The sequence below is a fragment of the Oryza brachyantha genome, chromosome 2 (assembly GCF_000231095.2).
Source record: "Oryza brachyantha chromosome 2, ObraRS2, whole genome shotgun sequence".
In the NCBI taxonomy this organism is placed as follows: domain Eukaryota; kingdom Viridiplantae; phylum Streptophyta; class Magnoliopsida; order Poales; family Poaceae; genus Oryza; species Oryza brachyantha.
The window spans coordinates 26,510,913-26,533,711 of record NC_023164.2 but is presented as its reverse complement, the minus strand read 5'-3'; the positions used below and the strand labels follow the sequence as shown (position 1 = coordinate 26,533,711).

Here is a 22,799-nt window from a genome sequence, read left to right as displayed (position 1 = left end):
TTCCTGTCAACCGCACTACTCGTATACATTTATACCTATATACAGTCTTTATTTATAAGAGTGTCATGATCTTTTATTCTTAACATTAATTAACGCTAAAAAACATAAAATACTTTTATTTTAAAACATATGTAGAATATGTTAAATCACTAAAAGTAAAGTTTGTTAAAGGTATATAGGCTATGTTCTTTCGTGGATGATACACTATTTGTTTTTTATAGCAATTGTACAAATAATAAAATTAACTACTACAAAATAGAAAATTTACTTTAGAAATATGATACACTAATACAATGAATGGTTATATAAAATCATTTTACAAAAAACACACCATATAACAGTTGAATGAACGCACGCGCAATAAAAGCTATAACAAACACGAACTCGTACTACTATCACATGACTGCGTCTTTTTAGACCAAATTATTTATCCATTTTTACACGTATGCCTACCAAACTGTTAAACAATAAATAAATAAATAAGTAAATAAATAAATATATAATCTTTGCTATTTCATATTTCATTTTATTTAAAAAAAAAGACTGTTCCTGTACCATTGGCGCAAAGATGCGTGCGGCTCTGGTGTCTGCCATCCGAACCTTCCGGAACCGGGTTCCCCACCCATACCCAAACCCGACCCACACCCCAAAACCCGATACATATCTCTCCCCTCTCCCCCTTTCTCTCTCCTCTCTTTTCCAATCTCTCTCTCTCTCATCTGCTCCTCCTCGTTTCTCCGGAAAGCGGCGCGACCTCCGCTCAGGCCACCGGCGGGCGAGCGCTCAACTCCCCGTACGCCACCGGCGGCGCGGCGCGGCGCGCCTCTTCCCTCCCCCCTATCCGAGCTCACCGCAGATCGGGCATTCGGTCCTTCCCTCCCCCCACCGTCGCCCGTTCGGCACCTGTTGGTGCTTTTTTTTAAGGGGGTTCTCTGCGTTGCGGGATCGCTCCCAATCGGTAATGTCGGCTCCGATCCCTTCGTTTCACGCGGGTTTGAGCCCGATTCGTCTGGCTTGGCCGCTAATTTTGTGCTGCGTTTTGTCGGTTTAATCTGTTTGCAGATGGCGCAGAGCAACTGGGAAGCAGATAAGATGTAAGCTAGTAGTTCGATCTGTGTTTTTTGGTGCCTTTTTTTGTTCGTGTGGATTTTTTTTTTCTGCTAGGGTTAATTTCTGTGGTGGCTGTGCAGGCTCGATGTGTATATCTATGACTATTTGTTGAAGAGGAACTTGCAGTCGACGGCCAAGGAATTCATGGCGGAGGGAAAGGTCGCCGCTGATCCAGTCGGTAATAATCTCCGCTGTTTCTGTAGTTGCTTGCCCCCCTTTTTTGGTGTGATGGGTCTGCTAAAGTTTCAAAGTACGTTTATTGTTAGGAATTTGAGATTTTAAGTGGAGTGGCTGAGTTTTGAGATTAACCAGGACCTAATTTGGATTTCGAACTGGAGGGGGAGGGTCTTATAGTGCTAGAATAATGCAGGAAATTTGAATTTTATTTTATTCAGGGAGTAACTTTTGACCAAATCAGATCAGAGAACCTTTGAGGCAAACTTTAGGTATGGACTCTGAGGATAGGGAGGTCTTCAAGCTAAAACATGAGGATCTTTTGAACTTGTGGGCAGTAACGTGGAGATGCTCGTTTTTTTTTCCTTTCCCTTTTTTAGATGATAGGCTCGAGGTTGGTTCATGGTATATTTTCAGGGTATGCATTTTGCTAGCTATGTAAATTGACCTACTATCATCGAGTGGATGAGAGGATAGCGTGATTGCATTGGGGTCTTTTGCATGCTTTCTGTCTTGTGGGGATTAGACAAAGGTAGAGGCAATTATTTGTGCTTCTGTGTATTGTGTAACTATTTTTATTTAATTTCATTTGCTGGGTTTATTTAGTTGAAGCGTAATAAATTCGATATTCAGATTGCATGGTGCATTGATTGATAATGGTAGCATTTGTAGTAGATGAATACATTTGCGCTATATATTTGTAGTACATCTAAAGGATAAGATGAGAAGCTACATTGCTTATGTGGTTCTGGTCGTGCTCATAAGTTAGCCCAGTATCTTGATATTTATAGCCGCCAGTGAACCATTAATGGCAATTGAGCTAAACTTAGTAAATTTAGTGCAAAAACTGTGCTGTTGAAGTTCCTGTGTTGTGGGGCCAGAACTATAGTGGAAAGTACTAAATATATAGTTATGTGTATCGCAGTAGGTACTATCTGTGATACCAACAAACTGGACTGGAGCACATTGCCAAACTCAGAGAATCGAACTAAGCTTAGTAAATGGTGCAAAACTATGGCATTCCCCCCCTTTTTTACCTTGAAACAAATTTCTTCCTTGCCAAAACCTGTCCCTTCAGAAATGGCTAGAGCCTTTGAAGGCATTACCTGAGTGATAACATGCCATGTATGATCCTCCCAAAAATGTCTCTGATTGCATTTCCCTGTCCTAAATGGCTCCTCAGCTCTGATATGGTAAAGACATTGTGACTTGCTAAGATCCCTAACGCTTTGTGAAACAGTACCATCACCTTTTAAGTCCCGAATCAACCTTTTCATTACTGAAACCACGCATTAGGTTTTTTTTTTTTGTTTGCTGGGTGGAGTATATCTTCAAATATGCCAAATACCCTATCTAAGAGACAATATTTAATGTAGAAATTCTGCACACGGTTTTGTTGGTAACCCTTCCGTTTCACTAGTTACTTGTTCAAGAATCATGACTCTGAATTCTTCTCATGCAGCAATTGATGCTCCTGGTGGGTTTCTCTTTGAGTGGTGGTCTGTTTTTTGGGATATATTTATTGCAAGAACAAATGAGAAGCACTCTGAGGTTGCAGCGGCATACCTAGAGGTATCCTGGGAACCGTTTAACTCACCATGCATCTATTAATCTTGATCTCATCCATTTACATTTATGTTGGAAATGTAGGCACAACAACTAAAAGCAAGAGAGCAGCAACAGCAGATTCAGATGCAACAGTTGCAACTCATACAACATAGACATGCTCAGCTGCAGCGAAGTAATGCAAGTCATCCTTCACTCAATGGTCCAATCAACACCCTAAATTCTGATGGCATTCTGGGACCATCAACAGCTAGTGTTTTGGCTGCGAAGATGTATGAAGAGCGCTTGAAGCACCCTCAATCCATGGACTCTGAGGGATCACCGCTTCTTGATGCTAGTAGGATGGCTCTTCTCAAGTCAGCTGCAACAAATCATGCAGGGTGATTCCCTTTTTGTTTTTTCGATATACTTTGATATAAGGGAAATGGAAGAAATTGAATTTTGACATTTTACGGGCATGCTCAGTAGTCGTACATCTTACTGTCATAGGCAAGTAGTTCCCGGGACTCCTGGAAATGTGTCTACAACGCTACAACAAATTCAGGCTAGGAACCAGCAAAGTATTGTAAGTTGTCGGCTTCTTTAGCTCATCTTGTGTTTCGATCACTGCATTAAATGTACAAGTAAAAAGACGAATGCTCTTTCCAACAGGATATAAAAAGTGATGGTAACATGGGTGTTGCCCAAAGATCTTTGCCCATGGACCCATCATCCTTGTATAGGCAGGGTATTATCCAGCCAAAACCTGGATTGAGTGATGCAGGTTAGCCCTTTCCTATGCATATTGTAAGATAAATTTTGTTTCCAAATAGACACTGCAATAATGTGGAACTACTTGCCATTTCTAATAAACATTGATAGTAATGCATTGCAGGAAATTAGGAATACAGGTTCTCTAAGAATCCACATCTGTGTAATTTTTATGGTACAGAATTTGTAAAGAGTACTTGTGCTGTTGCTATTGTTCTTACTAGCCTGTCATTCTTGTAACAACAGTAACAACTAAGGTTTTGAATAGAAAGATGAACCGTTGAAAAAGCTGTACATTAGGGGGTGATTGTTTGGACATATTTGCAAATGAAATAATTTTTAAATAAAACTTTTATATATGTATTCTTAGCGATCTAAAAACTAATGTTGGAAAATAAACTTCGGTTGGAAAACCACAAAATCAACTCTAAATTTAAGGTTGAAAATTTAAAATTTAGCTTATAAGCATAAGCAGAAGTGAAAAGATGGGGGGTGTATGCAAGTACTGTGTTATTTTTTAATGCTTTTGGTTGGCTTTTCTGGTGATTATTGCTTGGTTATATTTTGAGCGAGTATTAAAAGTAAATGTTGTTCTTAATGAAGAAAATTATCCTGCCCGGATGCCTTCTTTGTCAATTATTGAAATATCATCTGCTGTTAACAGGACTGAACCAAGGAGTAAGCGGTCTACCATTGAAGGGTTGGCCATTAACCGTAAGTTCAAGAAATATAAATTGTTCCTTTGTTCATGTTCCTATTTAGGATCTGATCACCAATTAATGTGAGTGCTGCCATCTTGCAGGGAATTGACCAATTGCGACCAAATTTAGGTGCACAAATGCAGAAGCCATTTCTATCAACACAGTCACAGTTTCAACTTATGTCACCACAACAGCAGCAGCAATTCTTAGCACAGGCCCAAGCACAAGGAAATCTTAGCAACTCTATTAATTATGGGGATTTGGATCCCCGGAGATATACATCGCTAACCAGGGGTGGCCTGAATGGTAAGGATGGACAGCCTGCTGGAACTGATGGATGTATTAGTTCCCCAATGCAATCCAGTTCACCGAAAGTCAGGTCAGACCAAGAGTATCTGATGAAGGTTGGTGTGTTTTGGATGCCCTGCTTCTATATGTGTTTTCTTTGTCTTTAGTATTCAAGAATCTGACTGTACTGGCACATCCATCCAGGTACAACAGACATCTTCCCAGCAACCGCAGGAACAGCAACAGCAGGAACAACAACAGCAGCAGAGCCAGCAACAGCAGCAGCAAAACCAACAGCAAATGCAACAGGTACAAGCAATGCGCTCAAGCTCTTGAATCTTGATTAACCTTCTTTTCTTGAAAGTTAACTGATCTGTGGATATGCCACTGCGAAGTTGGAACTTTAAGTCTGAGCAACAGAACTATGCTTTGTGCCTCTACAGTTACACTTTTGCTAGCAAGTTATAAACTTATTACTTTATTATTATAAGTAGTTAGATGTACTGATTGTTCACAGCTGAACCAACTAGATCTCAACGCTCAGCACAATACAGCAACGACAAACTAACGATAATTGTCAATACAGCACAACACACTAGGGAAGACATCCTCTTTCATTTGGCCTATTTACTGAGTGGTTTAGCTTTTGCTTCTGTTATCTGTTTTTCATATTCTTGGGATCAATTTATCAAACAGCCTGCATGATTTATTGGAGAACGCCCCACATAAATTTGGATACTTCACACACTTCTTTTTTAGTGCTTACATATGAAATTCATGGAATACTTATGAAATGGTTCCATGGAAATTAAGTTTGAACCATGGCTACCAGACGGCATATAAGTATGTTTTTCAGAATTCTGTTTTGCTCACATACTTCTTGCTTACCGTATATCTTCTTGTTCTATAATTATCTATTTTATCTCTAGGGCAATAGGAAAAGAAAACAACCTTCATCGTCAGGAGCAGCAAATAGTACTGGAACAGGGAATGCAGTTGGTCCATCAACTAATTCTCCACCATCTACTCCATCCACGCATACCCCTGGAGATGGAGTTGGGATGGCTGGCAATATGCGCCATGTCCCGAACAATTTAATGATGTATGGTGCGGATGGAACTGGACTAGTGTCCTCTTCAAACCAAATGGTTACAGGCTTACAACTTTTCTCTTTCCATTTAAGATGTGCAGCTAGCTGTATATAATGACTATTCTCTGTCAGATGGATAAGTAAGGTGTTTGCTGTACTTAACAGGATGATCTTGAGCCATTTGGTGATGTTGGCTCTCTGGAAGATAATGTTGAATCATTCTTGGCCGATGATGATGGAGATGCAACAAGGGATATTTTTGCTGCACTTGGAAGAAGTCCTGCATAGCCTACCCAAGCGGCTTCAAAAGGTAATATTGTGAGGTTTTCAGTATTCTGTAAACATGAAATAAAACACAAACCCTTTGTTTTTTAGGTTTTACCTTCGATGAGATTAATTGTTGGCGCACAAAAAATAGCAAAGTTGTCTGCTGCCATTTTTCTTCAGACGGCAAGATATTGGCTAGTGCTGGACATGAAAAGAAGGTATTAGAAATGGTCCCTTTTTTTCACCTCTGGCTTTTCGGTTTAGTATGGTGACTGTACTTTGGAACATGGACAATTTCCAGACCCAGTATACGTCAGAGGAATACAGCCTCATAATTACCGACGTCTGTTTCCATCCTAATTCTACTCAGCTGGCAACATCATCTTTAGATATAACTATTTGTTAGGAGTTGTTGGGCTGGGTGCATTGGAGATTGTTGAGTTAGGAAGAAGTGGGTTCCTAACACTATTAAGCTGTGGAATGTTGCAGATGCTAGTTATTTGCTGTAAATTTCTCATTAACGTTGTTACCAAAGCATGATGATGCAAGTTCACGAAGGTCTAATAGCCGCACTGGCGCAATCGCCAGTTGACGGAATGGTCGCTTCTGCGACCCCACGACTTACTCTGTCGTACCTAGATAAGATAGGGGGTGATTCTGTGCGTGTTTCGTGGAAAAAAAAAAAGCTAAACGACATGTTTATAAACGAAAAATAACTGTGAATAAAAAAGTATATATATGCATACTAATCAATATAAAAGTTAAGCTGAAAAGATAAATTTTGGAGAAAAACCCCAAAATCAACTTTAAAGTTAAGATTAAAAATTTAAATTTTAGCTTATGATTATAAGCGAAAAGATGAGGGTGGCAGTTGTTACATATAATTATTATATGTTTCTTCAGCCAAGGCTAGGCATATAAGAGCAAGTTCAATTGTATAGCCAACTACTAGCTTCAATTCATTAATTAATTCATCTATAGTTAATATAATAGTTATTTATAAAACATCAATATATGGTCCTATATTTTGCCTTGAGCTCATATGCAACTGCCTATAAATTAGTAGCACACCTCTCTTATCTTTTTAAAATATGCTTATAGTTGGCTTATAACTTGCTATTGTATCTACTCTAATAGCCAAATATGGAAATATATCTGAAACGTAGAGAAAATAAGTTGGTATCTTTCGCATGCCAATAAAAACAGCATTCTGAATTTGCTTGCATATGCATGGGCATTCATTCATTCCAATGTCTTACTACTTATCTAAAACAAAAATCTCTATGGAGTAATGGCCAAGATTTGCCACTTGAATTATCTTCCACATGCGTGAAAGTCAAATCAAGAGCCAAATCTCGGCATTTAAGCAGGTGATGATGCCCCCTAAATCATGCTGCTAGATATAACACAGTATAAATAATCGACGTACGCGTTCATCATTCACCAAGGCAAGGCAAAGTCGCAGGGCAAAAACTAATTCCATCCTAGAGCAGCAAGAGCGATCTTACCCAGCAATGGCTATCTCGAGGCCGCCGTTTTGCTTGGCTCTTGTTGCCGTAGCAGCTCTTCTTGTTTCCTCCTGCTGCCATGCTGCATCCGGATCAGAACACCCAGGTAGTAATCGCTTACTTTGTGCCTAATTAACCTTGGGATTTACATGCATAGTATGTGAGCAGTTGATATACTTGTAAAAATCAACTAATCGCAGTGGAGAGCAGCAAGATGGTGGTGATTCAGGACGACCCAAAGTGCGAGGTGATGGAGAGGTGCTCCGTGGACAATTGCACCGCCTACTGCGTCTCGATTGGGCTTCAACAAATCGGCTTCTGCACGTTCCGGGACCTCCAATTCTACTGCTGCTGCCCCATCTAGCTGATTACGATTGATTTTTCTACGTTCCAAGGGAGAAATATAATACTTCCAATGTTTCACAACTCCATTTCAGATTATAAAATATTTACTTTAATTTTTCTAGATTCATCAATGAACTTATATATATGCTGGAATTTAATAGTATTTATCTAAATCTTGAAAAATCTTTAACCAGAAAGGGAGACTATACACACCATCGCCTGCTCCATCACAATATGTATGGTTATCAGGTTATACAAGTAATAAGTTTTTTTTTGATGATTTATACAAGTAATAAGTGGACGGTTCATGCCACTCTTATAACTTTTGTCGAGATCAGCCGCAGGCAGGACACAGTCTGGGATATGGCATAGCTTGGCGTCAAGATGGCTGGCCACCGGCCATAGCTATTATAAGTGAATTGTTTTTTTTTGTCTTAATCAAACCTAATTCTTTGGTTGAATAATCCGTTGATGAGAAATGAGAGGACCTCGCGTGAGGGATGAGTGAATTGCTAAAATTTTTCTGTTAAATTAATCTCTGCCGTATAAATCGCCGCACTACCGCTTAATTTCAACCGTACAAGCCGTGCATTTTGCACTGGCTGATGTGGTACTGTGCACGCCGGGATTTCAGTTTGCTTTTTAGCTGTCCACGTTCGTGTGTCGTCCCTCCGGTGCGGTGCCGCCGCGGCTCAGATCCAACAACTACGCGTATAAGTACCATGCACATCCCATTTTTCCTCTGCTACTTCGATTTCGCTACGTACGCTAGCTTGCATCCATCTATGCATAGCCAAGGACAGGGATCCCTGTAGGTTAGATGTGATGTGTCGCGTGCATGCATAAAAACATCGTCTGACGATGCACGATTACTGTAGTTTGCCGCGTGTGGTTTCGTGGTGTAATAGCCGCGGTTATTCCGGTGGCTTCTCATTTCGTTTTATGAACACTATTATATATAATCTGTTCTTTCTCCGTAATTTTTAACTTCGTCATCGGTTTCTATGATATGTTTTCCGAATAATAGTACTATCAAATAGCCTAAATCAAATAATCTTTGATCGTTTACCTTTAGCTAAAAAGAACACAAGCTCTCTTTACTAAAATAAATCCTTACAAAATAGAGAAACTAGTTGTGTCAAGATTCGTAGTTGGGCACATGTTTGGTATGAAATATATTTTAGAATTGAAGGACTAGTTTTTATAGACAGAATGAGGCACCTCTTGTGTGTTCATCTCTAGGTAATATTCTCAGTTTTTGCGTACAAGTGTTTTGAATTGCTAAACAATATATTTTTTTATAATAAACTTATGTATAAAAGTTCATTATCTTACATTTCTAGAGTAGAATTTTAGCAGATAATTTTATCATTGATATTGTTAAATAGATATAAAGACCAGATAATCTATCATTTCATCATTAAAAGAAAAAAATATCTATTTAGTGCTTCTTTGGAATGCACGATTATCTATCTAGGGCTTTTTAGAATGCTGAATTCTCAAGTAACAAGTCCACATGAGGTCTCTTAATTTATCGTCCAGTCTATTTTTATTCTTGGACTACAAAATCAAATATAACCGGTCCCTAAACTATCAAAACCATCGCAAAAGAGGTCCCTCGGTAGTTTTGAAGACAGTTTTAACTGACTTGGCGCCTATATGGCTAGTTTGACAAGGTCTCTATCCCACGTGAACTTGACATGACGCTTACGTGGTAATTATATATCAAAAAACAATAGGTTCACCTGTCAACTGCACATAAAAAATAATTTAAAATAACAAGCCCACGTGGGCCCACAGTTAGCTACCCAAAAGAAATAAATATGGTGACATATTTATTTCTTTTGGGTAGCTAACTGTGGGCCCACGTGGGCTTACCATTTTTAAATCATTTTTGTGTGCAACTGACAGGTGGGCCCATAGTTTTTCTGATATATAATTAACACGTAAGCGTCATGTCAATGCCACATGGGACAGCGACCTAGTTAAACTTGTCATGTAGGCGCCAAGTCAGCCAAAACCGTCTTCAAAACTGGCCGAGGGAGCTCTTTTGCGTCGATTTTGATAGTTCAGGGTCCGGTTGTATCCAGTTTTGCAATCCAAGGACCAAACAGACTGGTCGATAAGTTGAGGGACCTCAGGTGGAGTTATTCAAATTCTCAAAACACAAAATTGGGCAAAAATGTAGAATTAAAGTGCACTGTCAACCGAAACCCTATGGATTGGAGAAACACGACCGTTTGGAGAGAGCGTAGAAAAAACGCAGGAAATAGAAAAGAAAGATAGACACAAATGATTTTTTTAAGAGGTTAGACCTTATTTTGAAAATTATCCAAAATTTCTATTTTTAGGTACTTCTAAGGAATTCAGAAGAGGCGTTACTTTGTTACAAAGGGTTGCATATGAAATTTTCCGTAGGAATATGATCCTTTGAAATTCCTGTCGATCTAGTAAACCCTTGTCATGGGACTAGCTATACCTATATCTGTTGGTGACGATCGTCCTGACATTACACGACAATCGCCAATGGGATGGTCCAACCCTCACCAAAATTTATTTTCTAACATAAATTTTTCGTTGGCATGAAAAAACCAAACAATCTTATGCATACACACGAATATAAGCTGCTACGCATACTGTTTTTTTCCGATCCCGGTACGATCCAACGCAACAGCGCAGAGGGGATGGCAGGACATATGGAGCATAGATGGATATAAAATTCTCCGTGTGCTAATGACAGATTAATTAGAGTTAAAAGATCCGTTTCGCGGTTTTCAGACGAAATCTGAAATTTGTTTTGTAATTAGACTAAGTTTAATACTTTAAATATGTGTTTAAAGTTTTGATGCGATGTTTTTGTAAATTTTTTTTCAAACTAAACAAACCCAAAGTTGAACGTGTGCAAGTCCGGCCAGGCCTTTCCAATGATAATGCACGCCCATGTTTGTCTGTTTCGTGTCGCTTTCCAGAATTATTTACTCCTGCAAGAAATTCTCCATGTCTCTAGGACCTGACATTATTGATCGATGCATTCCTATTAACTACTGTTCATCATATACTACTATATCATGACTATCTACGAAACGGCTTTCTGGACAGGAGAAAAGAACGTCACCATTATTGACTTTATTGCATTGACGACTGAAGAACATGGATCGGTATATCCATCCCTCAACAGAGTCTCCTACTACTAATCCAATTAATCCATGAAACGTACGCCATTGCCTCGCTGTTTCTGCATGTACCAGTGCTGTGTCCTTGTTACCTGGCAAAAGTCCTTGCCCAGTGCCATTGTTATTGCACACCAACTCAAAGCAGCGACAGAATCATGCATATTAATTTACCATCATATCTATATATAATCCCTGAAAGAAAATTAATAGATATACAAGCTGCATGAGACCGTGAGAACATGCTTGCAGGTACAGTACCATTCAATGTTCTTCCTCTTAGAAAATATCATGTGTGTATTTATAAATCTTGCTGTAAGAGTGAAAGGCCGCATGCATGCACATCCAAATAATTGATGTGGTTGATTTTTGATCTACGTTTCACCGTTTATTATATTCAAAATTTTTATGTTTAATGTGTTTTTAATAATAAATCAAATCACAGCAAAATATTTAATAATCACATTTTTTTAATAAAATGAATAGTCACACATACACATCAAAATCAATTGCATTAAATAAAAAAACAAAGGATTACATACTCTTCTCTCTTTTGAAGGCTACACAAACACAAAGTACACTTGCTGTTACTTTGTCATGTACATCCTCATGAGCAGTATTCCTTCATTTCTGCTTGAAGGGTGTGACTTTTGACATTGTAAATTTGAAGTATATGCATGCATGTGGACTAAACATTTACAGGTAAGTTTAATACATATCCACAAGCAAGACATGTAGCAAGTGATAAGAGGTAAACAAAAAAAAATGGAAATATAAAAGCACAAAAGTACCGTACATTCCATTATAATCGCTCTTGTCCAAGATATTTGACGTTGAACTTATTTCTCCCAACATCGTAGACAGCAAGACTGATGTTCTTTTTTTACAGTTTAGGCCCCCTCTTGGAATACATAAATTTTATAGGATTTTCACGTAAAACAGTCTAATTGCTCTAAAATCCGTATAAATTTCCTCCAATTCGAATGGGCCATTAGTCAATTCTGGCTGTAGTTTTAAAATTTTGACGGTTTAATCCAATCACCTGTCTGCTACTAGTATACTATATACGTATACGGATATTTCATTGATGGTGGTAATTGAATAAAAATTAATAAGTGCAGTAATTAATTAATTAATTAGAAGAAAGGGAATGCGCCACCCTGACCCTGGCTGGGAAGGTCGTTGACCCACCCGAACTTTTCCATGTAGGGGTTGACCATCTTCTCCGGCGGGTAGTCGGCGATGCAGTCTTCCCAGGCTCCGGCGTCGGCGAGGTCCTTGGTCACCTCCCAGTAGCAGCTATTGCACTTGAACCCCGACCCGAAGGTCACCATGAGCAGCCTGTCCCCGGCCTTGAGCCGCCGCTTCGCCTCCATGTAGGACAGCACGTACCAGAGGCTGCTCGCCGACGTGTTCCCCCACCGGTGCAGCGTCATCCTCGCCGGCTCCACGTCGTAGCTGTTCAGACCCAGGCTCTTACTCACGGCCTCGATCACCGCCTTCCCGCCGGGGTGCAGGCAGAAGTGGTCGACTCCGGTCTTGAAGTTGATCTTGGGGCCCTCGCCCTTGGCACCGGCGGACTTGCGGCGGAGGAGCTTGCGGAGGAGGAGTCGGGCGGCGAAGCGGGCGAGCTCGCCGGCGGGGAGGATGCGTGGGGCCAGGCGCTGGAGGTTCTCGGTGAAGGCGCGCACGGCGGCCTTGGGGAGCGCCTTGCTGAGGCTGACGCCAAGGCGGCCGTCGGCGTCCTCGCGGTGCACGGCGGCGGCGTGGGCGTCGTCTTGGGCGCCGATGTGGGCGCGCACGAGGCAGCGGAGCTCCATCTTGGCGCGGGACCGGAGCGCCGGGTCGTTGGTGAGCAGCGCGGCGGCGCCGCCGCAGCGGAAGAGGCAATTGCCGAGCATCATGGACTTGTCGGTGCCGGTGTACCAGTTGGGCGCGCAGGACTCGGAGGTGAGGACGAGCGCCATGGTGCGCGGCCGCGTGAGCATGACGTTGCGGGCGAGGTCGACGGAGACGAGCCCCGCGCTGCAGCCCATGCCGGAGAGGTTGTACGCCATGACATCACCGCGCATCCCGAAGCGGCGCACCACCCTGTCGGCGAGCGACGGCGCCGGCGCGAACGAGCCGACGTTGATGACGAGCAGATCAACGTCGCGCGGGGAGACGCCGGTCTTGGCGAACACCGCGGCGACGGCGTCGTCGAAGAAGTCGTCCATCTCCTCGAGCGCGTCCCGCAGGGTGGGGCACTCCTCGCGGCCGTCGAGCACGTTGCGCGGCGCGTAGGTGTGCTCGCCGAAGCCGGAGTTGACGATGACCTTGAGGAGAAACCTGTACTCCGGCAGGCCGAGGCGCTTGTTGCGCTCGATGATGGCGCCGGACTGCTCCATCGTCACCTTGCGGTCGTCGGAGGGCTTGTGGCAGGCGTAGTCGAGCAGGTAGCACCTCCCCCGCTGCCGGCGCGCCGCCGCCTGCCACGCCAGCCACGCCGCCGCGTGCGCCAGCAGCAGCGCCATCAACGTCGGCAGCAACTCCATAGCCAAGCTCAAGCGAAGCTACTGGTCGATCCGACGTAGCAATGGCTGGCCACGAGCATGCAATGCAATGGTTGCGAGTGAGTGAGGTGGTGGTGTCGCGGGGGTGGAGGTATATATGGAGTGGAGTGGGAGTGGACACGCGACCGGTGCGGCGCAACTGCTACAGATTTCGAGCGACGTGATGCCGGGGAAATGCGCCAAAAGCGCGTGATCATGGGTGGATTGATTTCATCGGATGGGTGGCCACGGCCGCGTGCGCCTTGGATGGATGGAACGGCTAAACATAAATACTCTATTTTTTATAAAAAATTATCTCATCTTATTTTTAAAATAATTTTTATTTTTATAATAAGTAATTTCATTATTTATTTATTATAATTTTTATCAATAAAAGGAATATAGTCTAAAAACAATGCTGGATCGATCAGTAATCATCCGTATATATCAAATTAACTATTCTCCTCACTCATTTGTTGATGATAAAATTTAGTTAAACTTTTGGCTATAAATTATTTTGTGATAATTTTTAATTTCTATCGCCGTTGAAATTTTTTATTTTTAAACCTTTTAATAAATAAATTTTATTACTGAACCTCCGGAGAAAATATTTCCACCATATGAATCTTTTGGCCACGCCACCAATATTAGCGTGGCGTAACGGTTTGGCACGCCATTATCGGTGGCGTGGTAGCATTGTCTTGCCACATCACCGGCATTGGCGTAGCAAGACTGCCACGCCATGCTACGCTGACTAGGCTATATGGTAGTGTTATCTTATCATGCCACCAACAACGGTGTGGCTAAAAGGTTCAGTTTTGAAAAAAAATTACCCGGTAATTTAGTAATAAAATTTATTGCTAAAAAGGTTTATTTAATAAAAAAATTTCAGGCCGTTTCCTCCCTACACAGGGACGGATTAGCTAGGCTGATTAATGCTCTGCCCTGGCCTCTGGGCGTGGGCAACGGCCAACCAGATTGGTCGCTGCAGGTAGGCTGCATGCAGCCAATCGGCGAGGAGGGCTCAGTGCTAATTATGATGTTTTCGTTGGAGTTTAGTTAGTCATAGTCAGATCAATGCGTGCTCCGTGCGACCCGTGCTACCAGCAATTGCAGTTCCATCGCCCACAGTTTCAGTTTTGCAATGCACTGAACCAAGCCTACATACGAGACACGCCTGCCTGCTCTCCATCTCCGTCCGTTCCGTCACCCCAGTCCCCAGCTCCATCCATTGGATACGATGCTATTGATTTCCTTCTCTTTTCCGGTTTCACCTGCTTTCTTTTTACCGCACATACCTGATGCTTCTTCTGCTCATTCTGTTTTTTCACCGTGCATTCACCTGCTGCCTGCACAGTAAGAAGGGCATGTTTACGGGATTTTCTGGTAGCTACGAATTCTTTCGAAATCTCTGGCTATTCTAAATAATCTAAAGTTGTAGAAAAATCTCTGGCTATTTTAGAAAAAACTACAAGTTAGAAGTTGAAAACCCTTTTTTTTTTCTTAAAAAAACTCGTTTATTACCGGCTGTTTCTATCTCACTCTACGTGCATATATCCGCTCTCTCTCAATTGTTTGCTCGTGTCATAAACAATACGTGAACTATTAACACTGTTTTTGTTCCAGCTATTCCTAACTACTCCTAGTTGCTTTTCTTCAATAGATCTGTACAATTCTACGTACTCATGCACAAATGTCCAAAACTTATTTAACCTCTAACTGCATGCACGTACAGGCAGCGCTATACTGTACATGTGTACATATATATTTAGCATCTACACGTACTAAAATAATTGAACTAGAATCTTCAAATACACATACACATTTTCATAACACGTATGACGTACGTACGTACGGCCGGTCAGATTGATAGCACTTGACTAGTATAATAATTAAGTAGCTGGAGATAACATGGGGGTTAATTAATTGGAAAGTAAGCAGGCATGTGCATGCTGTTAACAACGTGGGCATGCAGCTAGCTCTCTGTACATTCTTGCACCATGTTACCAGCTGCTATCCACAGTACTAATCTAGCCATTAGGTTACATGCCCACTTCTTTTGCAAGTTAAAATAGTTATTGAAAATTTTTAATTTTTTTAACAAGATATATTTTTTTTGAATCATGAATATTAAGGTTCAACTTCTAAAATTTATAGTAAATTTATTTATAAATGTACGGCATACTAGTTTCAGAATTGATCAGTTGTACATGAGCTTGGTAGCTAGCTTGGTCCTTTCAGTTAACAGCGCTTAGCTAGCTAAGGCTTCTGGTCGTTTCGATCGGTTAAGCACGTAACAGCTGGTTTCTGGATCAATGCATTTATCCATCTCCTGCAAATTAAGATTGCACATAATTATTAAATCAATCTCCACTACTTGACTTTTGCTAGAATATCACTGTCTCGATTTGACAGTGCATTCATTTCGTCAAATTCGTCGTCGTCGTCGCGAGCACAGCTAGCAGTCGTCCATAATTAATTTTATTTTGCAGCTGGTTGAAATCGACTGCCTAAAAAGGCTATAATCAACGTACGACTGCTTTAACTACTATCACTGGTGATCTTGTCTGCATTATATATATATATATATATATATGTGTGTGTGTGTGTGACCAATAATCTATCTAGTTAGACGTCTAGATAGTTCCCGAGTTGTTTAATTTTGTTACGCTTATATATAAAGAAATTCGAATTTTGAATATTAAATTTATAATAGATTTTAAAGTTTTTTATTACAGTATATTTTTTAGCCCTGACTTTTAGATCGCTAAAAACACGTATATAAAAATTTTATTTATAAATTATTTTTATTTATAAATATACGCAAATAACCATCCCTTTCCTTAGTCACGCAGTACGCTAGCTACTGCTTAATTAAACTGCATGGGATACAGGAGTGCTCATCGGTAATATTCAATTTGCAGCACATTGTTTAGAGAATGGGAAGGGGGAAAAATGCACCGTCCGGAATTAGGCCCTTCCATTTATAGGGAAAATATGGGTATTCTGTGGGACTTAATCATGTAGAGAAGTTTCCTATTTGGTTGGATAAAAAGGATTGAGACTTCAACGATACTCTCTATGATTTTTAATGTTTTATGTCATTAACATTTTAATACATTTTGAACATTCATGTTATTCAAAAATTTATGTAAAATGTAAAAATATAATTCATGCTAGCTTAAAGTATTTATAATGATAAAACAAATTAAAAATAAATGTTAGTTGCATAATATTTTTAAATAAGATGAATGCCAAACATATATCTAAAAGACAATTATATAAAATAGTAAAAACCAGATATAGTACTACAAAAGTCCTATAGAATAGCTCAAGACAAAGAGATTTTTGAAGAAAAGTTTGTTCGCCCAATTTTGGAGAAACTTTTCTTCGAGTCTATATCTCTATTTTATTTTTTTTGTTTTTATATATCCAAACAGTTATTTCCATGTTTTCTAATTTTACGCTTGCATTTCTACTGAAATACTAAGTTTTTTCTATTTATATTTTTTTCGAAGTCTGTATTTGAAAGGACCCCCTTGATCTATTAATGGTGGCGTACAAATGAAGGGAACTAGATTTCTAGATAGACGGTCGATCGACTTCTAGCTAGCGACGAGCGTAGCACTGTACGACTCATGACAAGATAGATGCAAGTAGACCGACCCAACATGGAAATTATTTCGCATAACTAACTAGATCATGCATGATAATTAATTAACCTAGAATGATGCATGATTAATCCAGACCGGCCATGCAAGAGGGTTGCAGTGTTTGGCCGATGTTTCCCCCTGTACCTAAAATTATAGGGGGGCAATTGTACAGCCTTTTCGTAAGAAAAGACAAACATATATTTGTAAATAAATATAATTTATAAATAAAATATTATCTTAACGATACAAAAGTAAATACTTAAGAAAATAAGGAACGTTGAAAAAAAACATAAACTTAACTAAAGTTAAAAATGTAGATTTTGATTTATAAACAGAAACGAAACGAAAGGATGACCTAGCTGCATCGGCATTGCATGCAGGCGATCATCTGCTTTACGTTGCCTCACGAGGAAAGGCAGGCCTGATTCATCCATGGATGGGTGTTGGTATGTAGTGAAAGGAGAGGCAAAATATACTGTTGGTATGTAGTGATCGATCGTGCTTAAAACAGTTTTTAGCACATGGGTGTATATACATCCGTGTGCTTGCATGCCATCTAAATAATTACTAAAAAATATAAAAAAATTGACAAGATAGATTAATATGAGTTATATCACTTCATAAACATGTAAGTTTAAATTTAACTTCTACAAGTTATAGAAAAAAATAAATAAAACTAAAATTAACTATACGCATATTCATAATTGTTTTTGTTATTTTTGCTACAACTTGTAGAAGATGAATTTAAACTTGTATGTTGGTGGAGTGATATAACTCATATTAAACTATCTTGTTAAATTTTTTTTATATTTTTATGACTATTTAGATAACATGTAAGTAACGGGTGTATAGCGTTTCAAAAAACTGCTTCCAGAACAACATGCATGCGTGTTCTTCGTCGATCGATTCATCTGTATCACTGTATGCATGTATGTACGTACGACACGATACGATATCCGTCGGTGGTCGAGAGGCAGGCAGCATGCATGCAGTTGCTTTTTTGCAGTTCGCACGGTAATACTTCGCTACTTTGCATCATGATTCATGCAAGGCCATGGCATGCTAGCTAGCCTATAGATCGGCGACGATGCATGCATCGATCCCTCTTAAGACAACTACAGTATCAAGGTCAAATACAAGAGGCAACTGCTAGATCTAAAATCTTCTTATATCATTAAGAGCTAACAAAAAGTTAATTCGTAAAATAGTTACACATAAATATATATACATTATTAATGTATGGCCCAACTCTCATACATGTATATTGTCTTGGGAGCTTGTGCTACAACCGACTAATCTATAGTCCGTTTTTCTCCTCTTGTTTCCTCTGTCCTCCACGTAAGTATAAATATTCATTTATTGTACTCGCTCTAAGCATGTGCGGAGGAGAGAGAAAAATATATAATACATAGTGTTGGCTCTTATGCAAGAGCTAACTCTTGCACATGTTCCAAGATAAATGTATTAAATATATAAGTGAAAGAGATATGAGAAAAATGTTAGAGTCAATCTTATAACTAATCTATTGTACATATTAGCTCTAATAGGAGACTATATAGACCTGCTTGGAGAAGAGAATTTGCTTTTATGCAAGAGCGAGCTAGCTGTACATATGCTCCAAAATTGATACATTAAATACGTACGTTAGTGAGAGAAATATATATATGAGAAAAACACCGGAGTCAACAATATAACTAATCTATTATACATGTTAGATCTAATATGAGTTATATATCTCTCGTATAAAGTTTTGCTTTACCATTAAACTTGCCGTTAATTTGCTGCATCGACCATGCATCGATCGATCGTTAGGCCGGCGGTTGCTTGGCATGTAATGCATGGATCGATCGACGAATGTAATGCTTGCATTGATGGTGATGAGATCGATCAAAGCATATGGGAGATGTGATGGGCTGCACCTACAAGCTCGTAGTCGCGACGAATTTGCAGTGATGCATGATAGTATGATACTGTGGGAGGTGCCCAACTTAATTTTCTGGTCGGTCGATCGAGATGATCGATCGAAATGGGTGGCAAAGGAGTGCAGATCTCTCTCTAGCTTAGCTTGGCATTGGTTGGGCATTTCACCAACCTGCACTTGTTAGTAATTGATGGTACTAACTTGTCTGGCTGGCTAGCGTGCAAACTTAGGCTGAATTTAGTTCCCAAAAAAGTTTGGAAGATAGGCCACATCGATGTGTATGATTACATATTTGAAATATTAAACGTAGTCTAATTACGACATAAATTTTAGATTCCGCTTGGAAACCGCAAGACGAATTTTTTGAGTCTAATTATCCGTCATTAGCACTTATTGCTAATCATGTACAAATTAGGTTTAAAAGATTCGTATCACGATTTTCCCCATAACTGTGTAATTAGTTTTAATATTCATGTATACTTAATGCTTTATTTAAATGTTCAAAGATTCGATGTGATGTTTTTAGGAAAATTTTTTGAAAACTAAACAAAGCCTTAAGTGCTTAACCCATTAGCTCTTGAAAATTTTTGACATGTATATTGGGCATCTACTTTATGGACATATATACTCTCTTTTGTTTAAATATAGCTATTTTTAGATTTAAATGTTTTCTCAAAATATAACTAGGTATTTATTCATTAACTTTTCATCGCCACCGGTCCCAATGTACTAGGGGGTGGTAATCCCAATGTACTAGGGGGTGGTAATGGATTAAAACCCTTACGTTTTTTCACAACCTTACTTAACCCATACAATTTTTTTAGCTCAAAAGAAAATCATAGCCCATCTCATTTTAGACCGAAAACTTAAATTCCATAGAGAAAAACTTAACCTCATTACCACCCTAGTCACCGCTCTCTCTTATGTAATTTCCCATGTGCTTTCTTTTTTATCTCAATCAATCATGGTCATATCTTATCTCACTATTAATTTTAAAACAATAGCACAAGTATATGTATTTTAAGACAGAAAAAGTAGGTAGCATGCATTTTCTCGAGAAAGAGGTGCCAAATTCTCCTTTTTTCCGTTGACAGAAATGGCAAAGAAATGGACGCTAGCAATCTAGCTGGTAGTAGTATTGAACATGCATATGAATCGATCCAACCGGACTGTACTTGCATGTGTTCATGCCGTCTTAATTATTATGTGGTTAGTTATACAGTACTTGCATATTTATATAAAGTCTCTATTGTTTCCATCATATATATCAATCATTTAACCTAGAAAATTGTAATATGAGGCTTTGTTTGGTTCAAAAGAGAACCGTAGGAAAAGTGCAAGCTACATAAAAAAATCACTGTCCATCCGTTTGGAATGAAAGGAGAGGCAAAATAGAGGAAACGTTTCATATACCCTGTCTTCTGCAACCAAAACATAGGAAAACAAGCCTCCACTATAAGATCCCCTTTGATTCAAAGGAAATTCATATGAATTTTAAGCCCCCTTTGATTCAAAGAAAAATCATAGAAATTTTAGTGGATTTCATTTCTATAGGAATTTTCCTACAAAGGCCTTTGAATCAAAGGAATGAACCCTATGAATTCCTACAAAATTTCTATGAAATGCCTCTTCCTATACAAGTTTTAGAGAAAATTTAATGAGAGATATAACCTCATGGAAAAAACATTTGAGTCTTTATCTCTGCTCAAATTCCTGTGTTTTTTCTGTAGTCTAATCAAACGGTCATTCCTACGTTTTTTCTGTATTTTGCAATTCTCTGTTTTACACTTACATTCTTGTCAGAATCCTATGTTTTTCATATTCTTCCGTTTTTTCATTCTTGTGATTCAAATGGGCCCTTAGACGATTTCAAATTTTTCCTATAAAGCACTTTGAATCAAACGTAATCTAGGGGCAATTATGATATGTACCGCTCGATCACTAGCCAGTTGTATTATGGGAAATTTGCAAACATACCACTATAATTTTACAAAGTTAGAGATATAACATTGGTATTTCAATGACATGTAAGACACGCATGAGTTAATGACATGTGGGTCAGGAATCTCAGGATGGCATATCTCTAAGCATCCTTGCGATTATAATACCATACAATGGTATTATTTATTGGTTCTTTGTACATTAATATTTTTTAGATGAAATATCTATATTAATAGTGCTGTTCTTATCTGTCAGTAGTGCAGCATTTGCGATATTTGTTTAGAGGAAATTTGCAAGAATTGAGACTCAATTATTGCCTGTCAAACTAAATGGTCACAGCGACTCGCGATAAGGAGCTGCACTGGGACGAAATTTACGCCACATGCAAAGTCTAGGCAATTAATCCTTTCCTTTTCATGGATGGCTTCATTAAGTAGTTACCTACGTACTGACTAAAAAAACTATCAAAAGTTCAAAACGATGCATATTTCATTTTGATAATACCGTGGCCAAAACATCTATTATATATTTCCTCCGTTTTATATTATAAGAGATTCTAGCTTACGTAGATTCATTTATATGTTAATGAATCTAGACATATATCCAAAATATATATAGATACATAGATAAATTTAATTAAACTCAAAAAAGTCTTATAATCCGAGAAGGAGAAAGTAAGCAATATCTCCCGCTGAGTTTTGACTTTGCATTTGCATTTTGATAGCTGCTGCTGCGTCCCGTCACTATAAATACATATGCGACCAGTTAAGGACACATTTCCTTCTCAAGAGTGAGTCTGTTAGATCAAATTAAATGGGTTTAAAATGTTCATACAACTGCATGGGCGCACGTACGAATTCAAAAGACAAAAGAGGAGGGGTGTCATCTTTTCGCTTTTTCGAGAAAAAAAAACCAAACATCATATTTTCGAACAGAAAATAATTTACTATTAAAACTTTTATATATGTTTTTATAGTGATCTAAAAGTCAAGTCCAGAAAATAAACTACGATTAAAAATTTTAAAATTAACTCTAAATTTAAAGTTAAAAGTTTAAACTTTAGCTTATAAGTATAAGCAAAAGACAAAAGATGTGGGCGGAGATCTTATGTCTTGGGAAGGAAATGTGTCCTTAATTTGAACTTGCACCAAACTTTTGTTTGATAATTTCCAAGAACTAGTGATTTTGCGTGTATACGACTGTCTTGAATTTTTTTTTACCAAAATTGGGTTAGTTGGGGATAACTAGAATCCCATGAAACAAAACTCAACTTGTCAACTTGTGAACTTAACATTTTTCATTGACCTTATAATATGCCTGCCTAGTGTGTATGACTATCCTAGTGTCTTGACGAAATTTACAGCTAGGTCAGCTTGAGGAGCATTAATGTAATAGGTCCCGGGGCAATCTAATTCCCAGACTCTTTATCTCTCCCGATCAGATCTTGTTTATTGCATAAGTACAGTTAGAGACGGGAAAGCCAATATCCTGACTCGTATAATTACAGTCGCTAGACGCTGACACGAAGAGAGAAATCGGTGAGAGTGACGGCCGTTGCCATGAACTGACGCAAGGTAACACCCACATTTTCAGCAAGAGGATGGGGTCCAGAGTCCAAATGCATTTTCCGTGCAGTTTCAGTAAAGTTGAGACTCCATGATTGTTTGGTTCTTGGACTAGATGAAATGGACCGGATCCATCCACGTTTTGCGGGATATGTTGGTTCTATTTTCTGTTTGGTTAGAGAGATGGATTGAATCCTGTTTTTTATTTGGTTGGAGGGA

The 22,799-nt window shown here is 39.2% G+C and overlaps 3 protein-coding genes across 3 annotated transcripts; 2 read left to right on the top strand and 1 right to left on the bottom strand.

Moving 5' to 3' along the window:
* The first annotated feature begins 709 nt into the window (after positions 1-709).
* LOC102713166 (transcriptional corepressor LEUNIG_HOMOLOG-like) lies at positions 710-6,288 on the top strand. The gene is made up of 13 exons (XM_015834125.1): positions 710-958; positions 1,063-1,094; positions 1,191-1,288; positions 2,747-2,856; positions 2,935-3,230; positions 3,340-3,415; positions 3,502-3,613; positions 4,265-4,314; positions 4,403-4,705; positions 4,794-4,898; positions 5,519-5,737; positions 5,845-5,989; positions 6,055-6,288. The coding sequence occupies exons 2-12, from the start codon at positions 1,063-1,065 to the stop codon at positions 5,965-5,967; spliced, it is 1,524 nt and encodes a 507-aa protein (XP_015689611.1). The 5' UTR covers positions 710-958; the 3' UTR covers positions 5,968-5,989; positions 6,055-6,288.
* Positions 6,056-7,987, top strand: LOC107303391. Its single transcript, XM_015834126.1, has 3 exons — positions 6,056-6,164; positions 7,412-7,560; positions 7,655-7,987. Exons 1-3 carry the CDS (start codon positions 6,067-6,069, stop codon positions 7,816-7,818), a joined length of 411 nt encoding a protein of 136 aa, XP_015689612.1. The 5' UTR covers positions 6,056-6,066; the 3' UTR covers positions 7,819-7,987.
* A 4,084-nt stretch (positions 7,988-12,071) lies between these two features.
* On the bottom strand, positions 12,072-13,573 carry LOC102716761 (3-ketoacyl-CoA synthase 12-like). The gene has a single exon (XM_040520868.1). It carries the CDS (start codon positions 13,501-13,503, stop codon positions 12,106-12,108), a length of 1,398 nt encoding a protein of 465 aa, XP_040376802.1. The 5' UTR covers positions 13,504-13,573; the 3' UTR covers positions 12,072-12,105.
* Between the last annotated feature and the right edge of the window lie 9,226 nt (positions 13,574-22,799).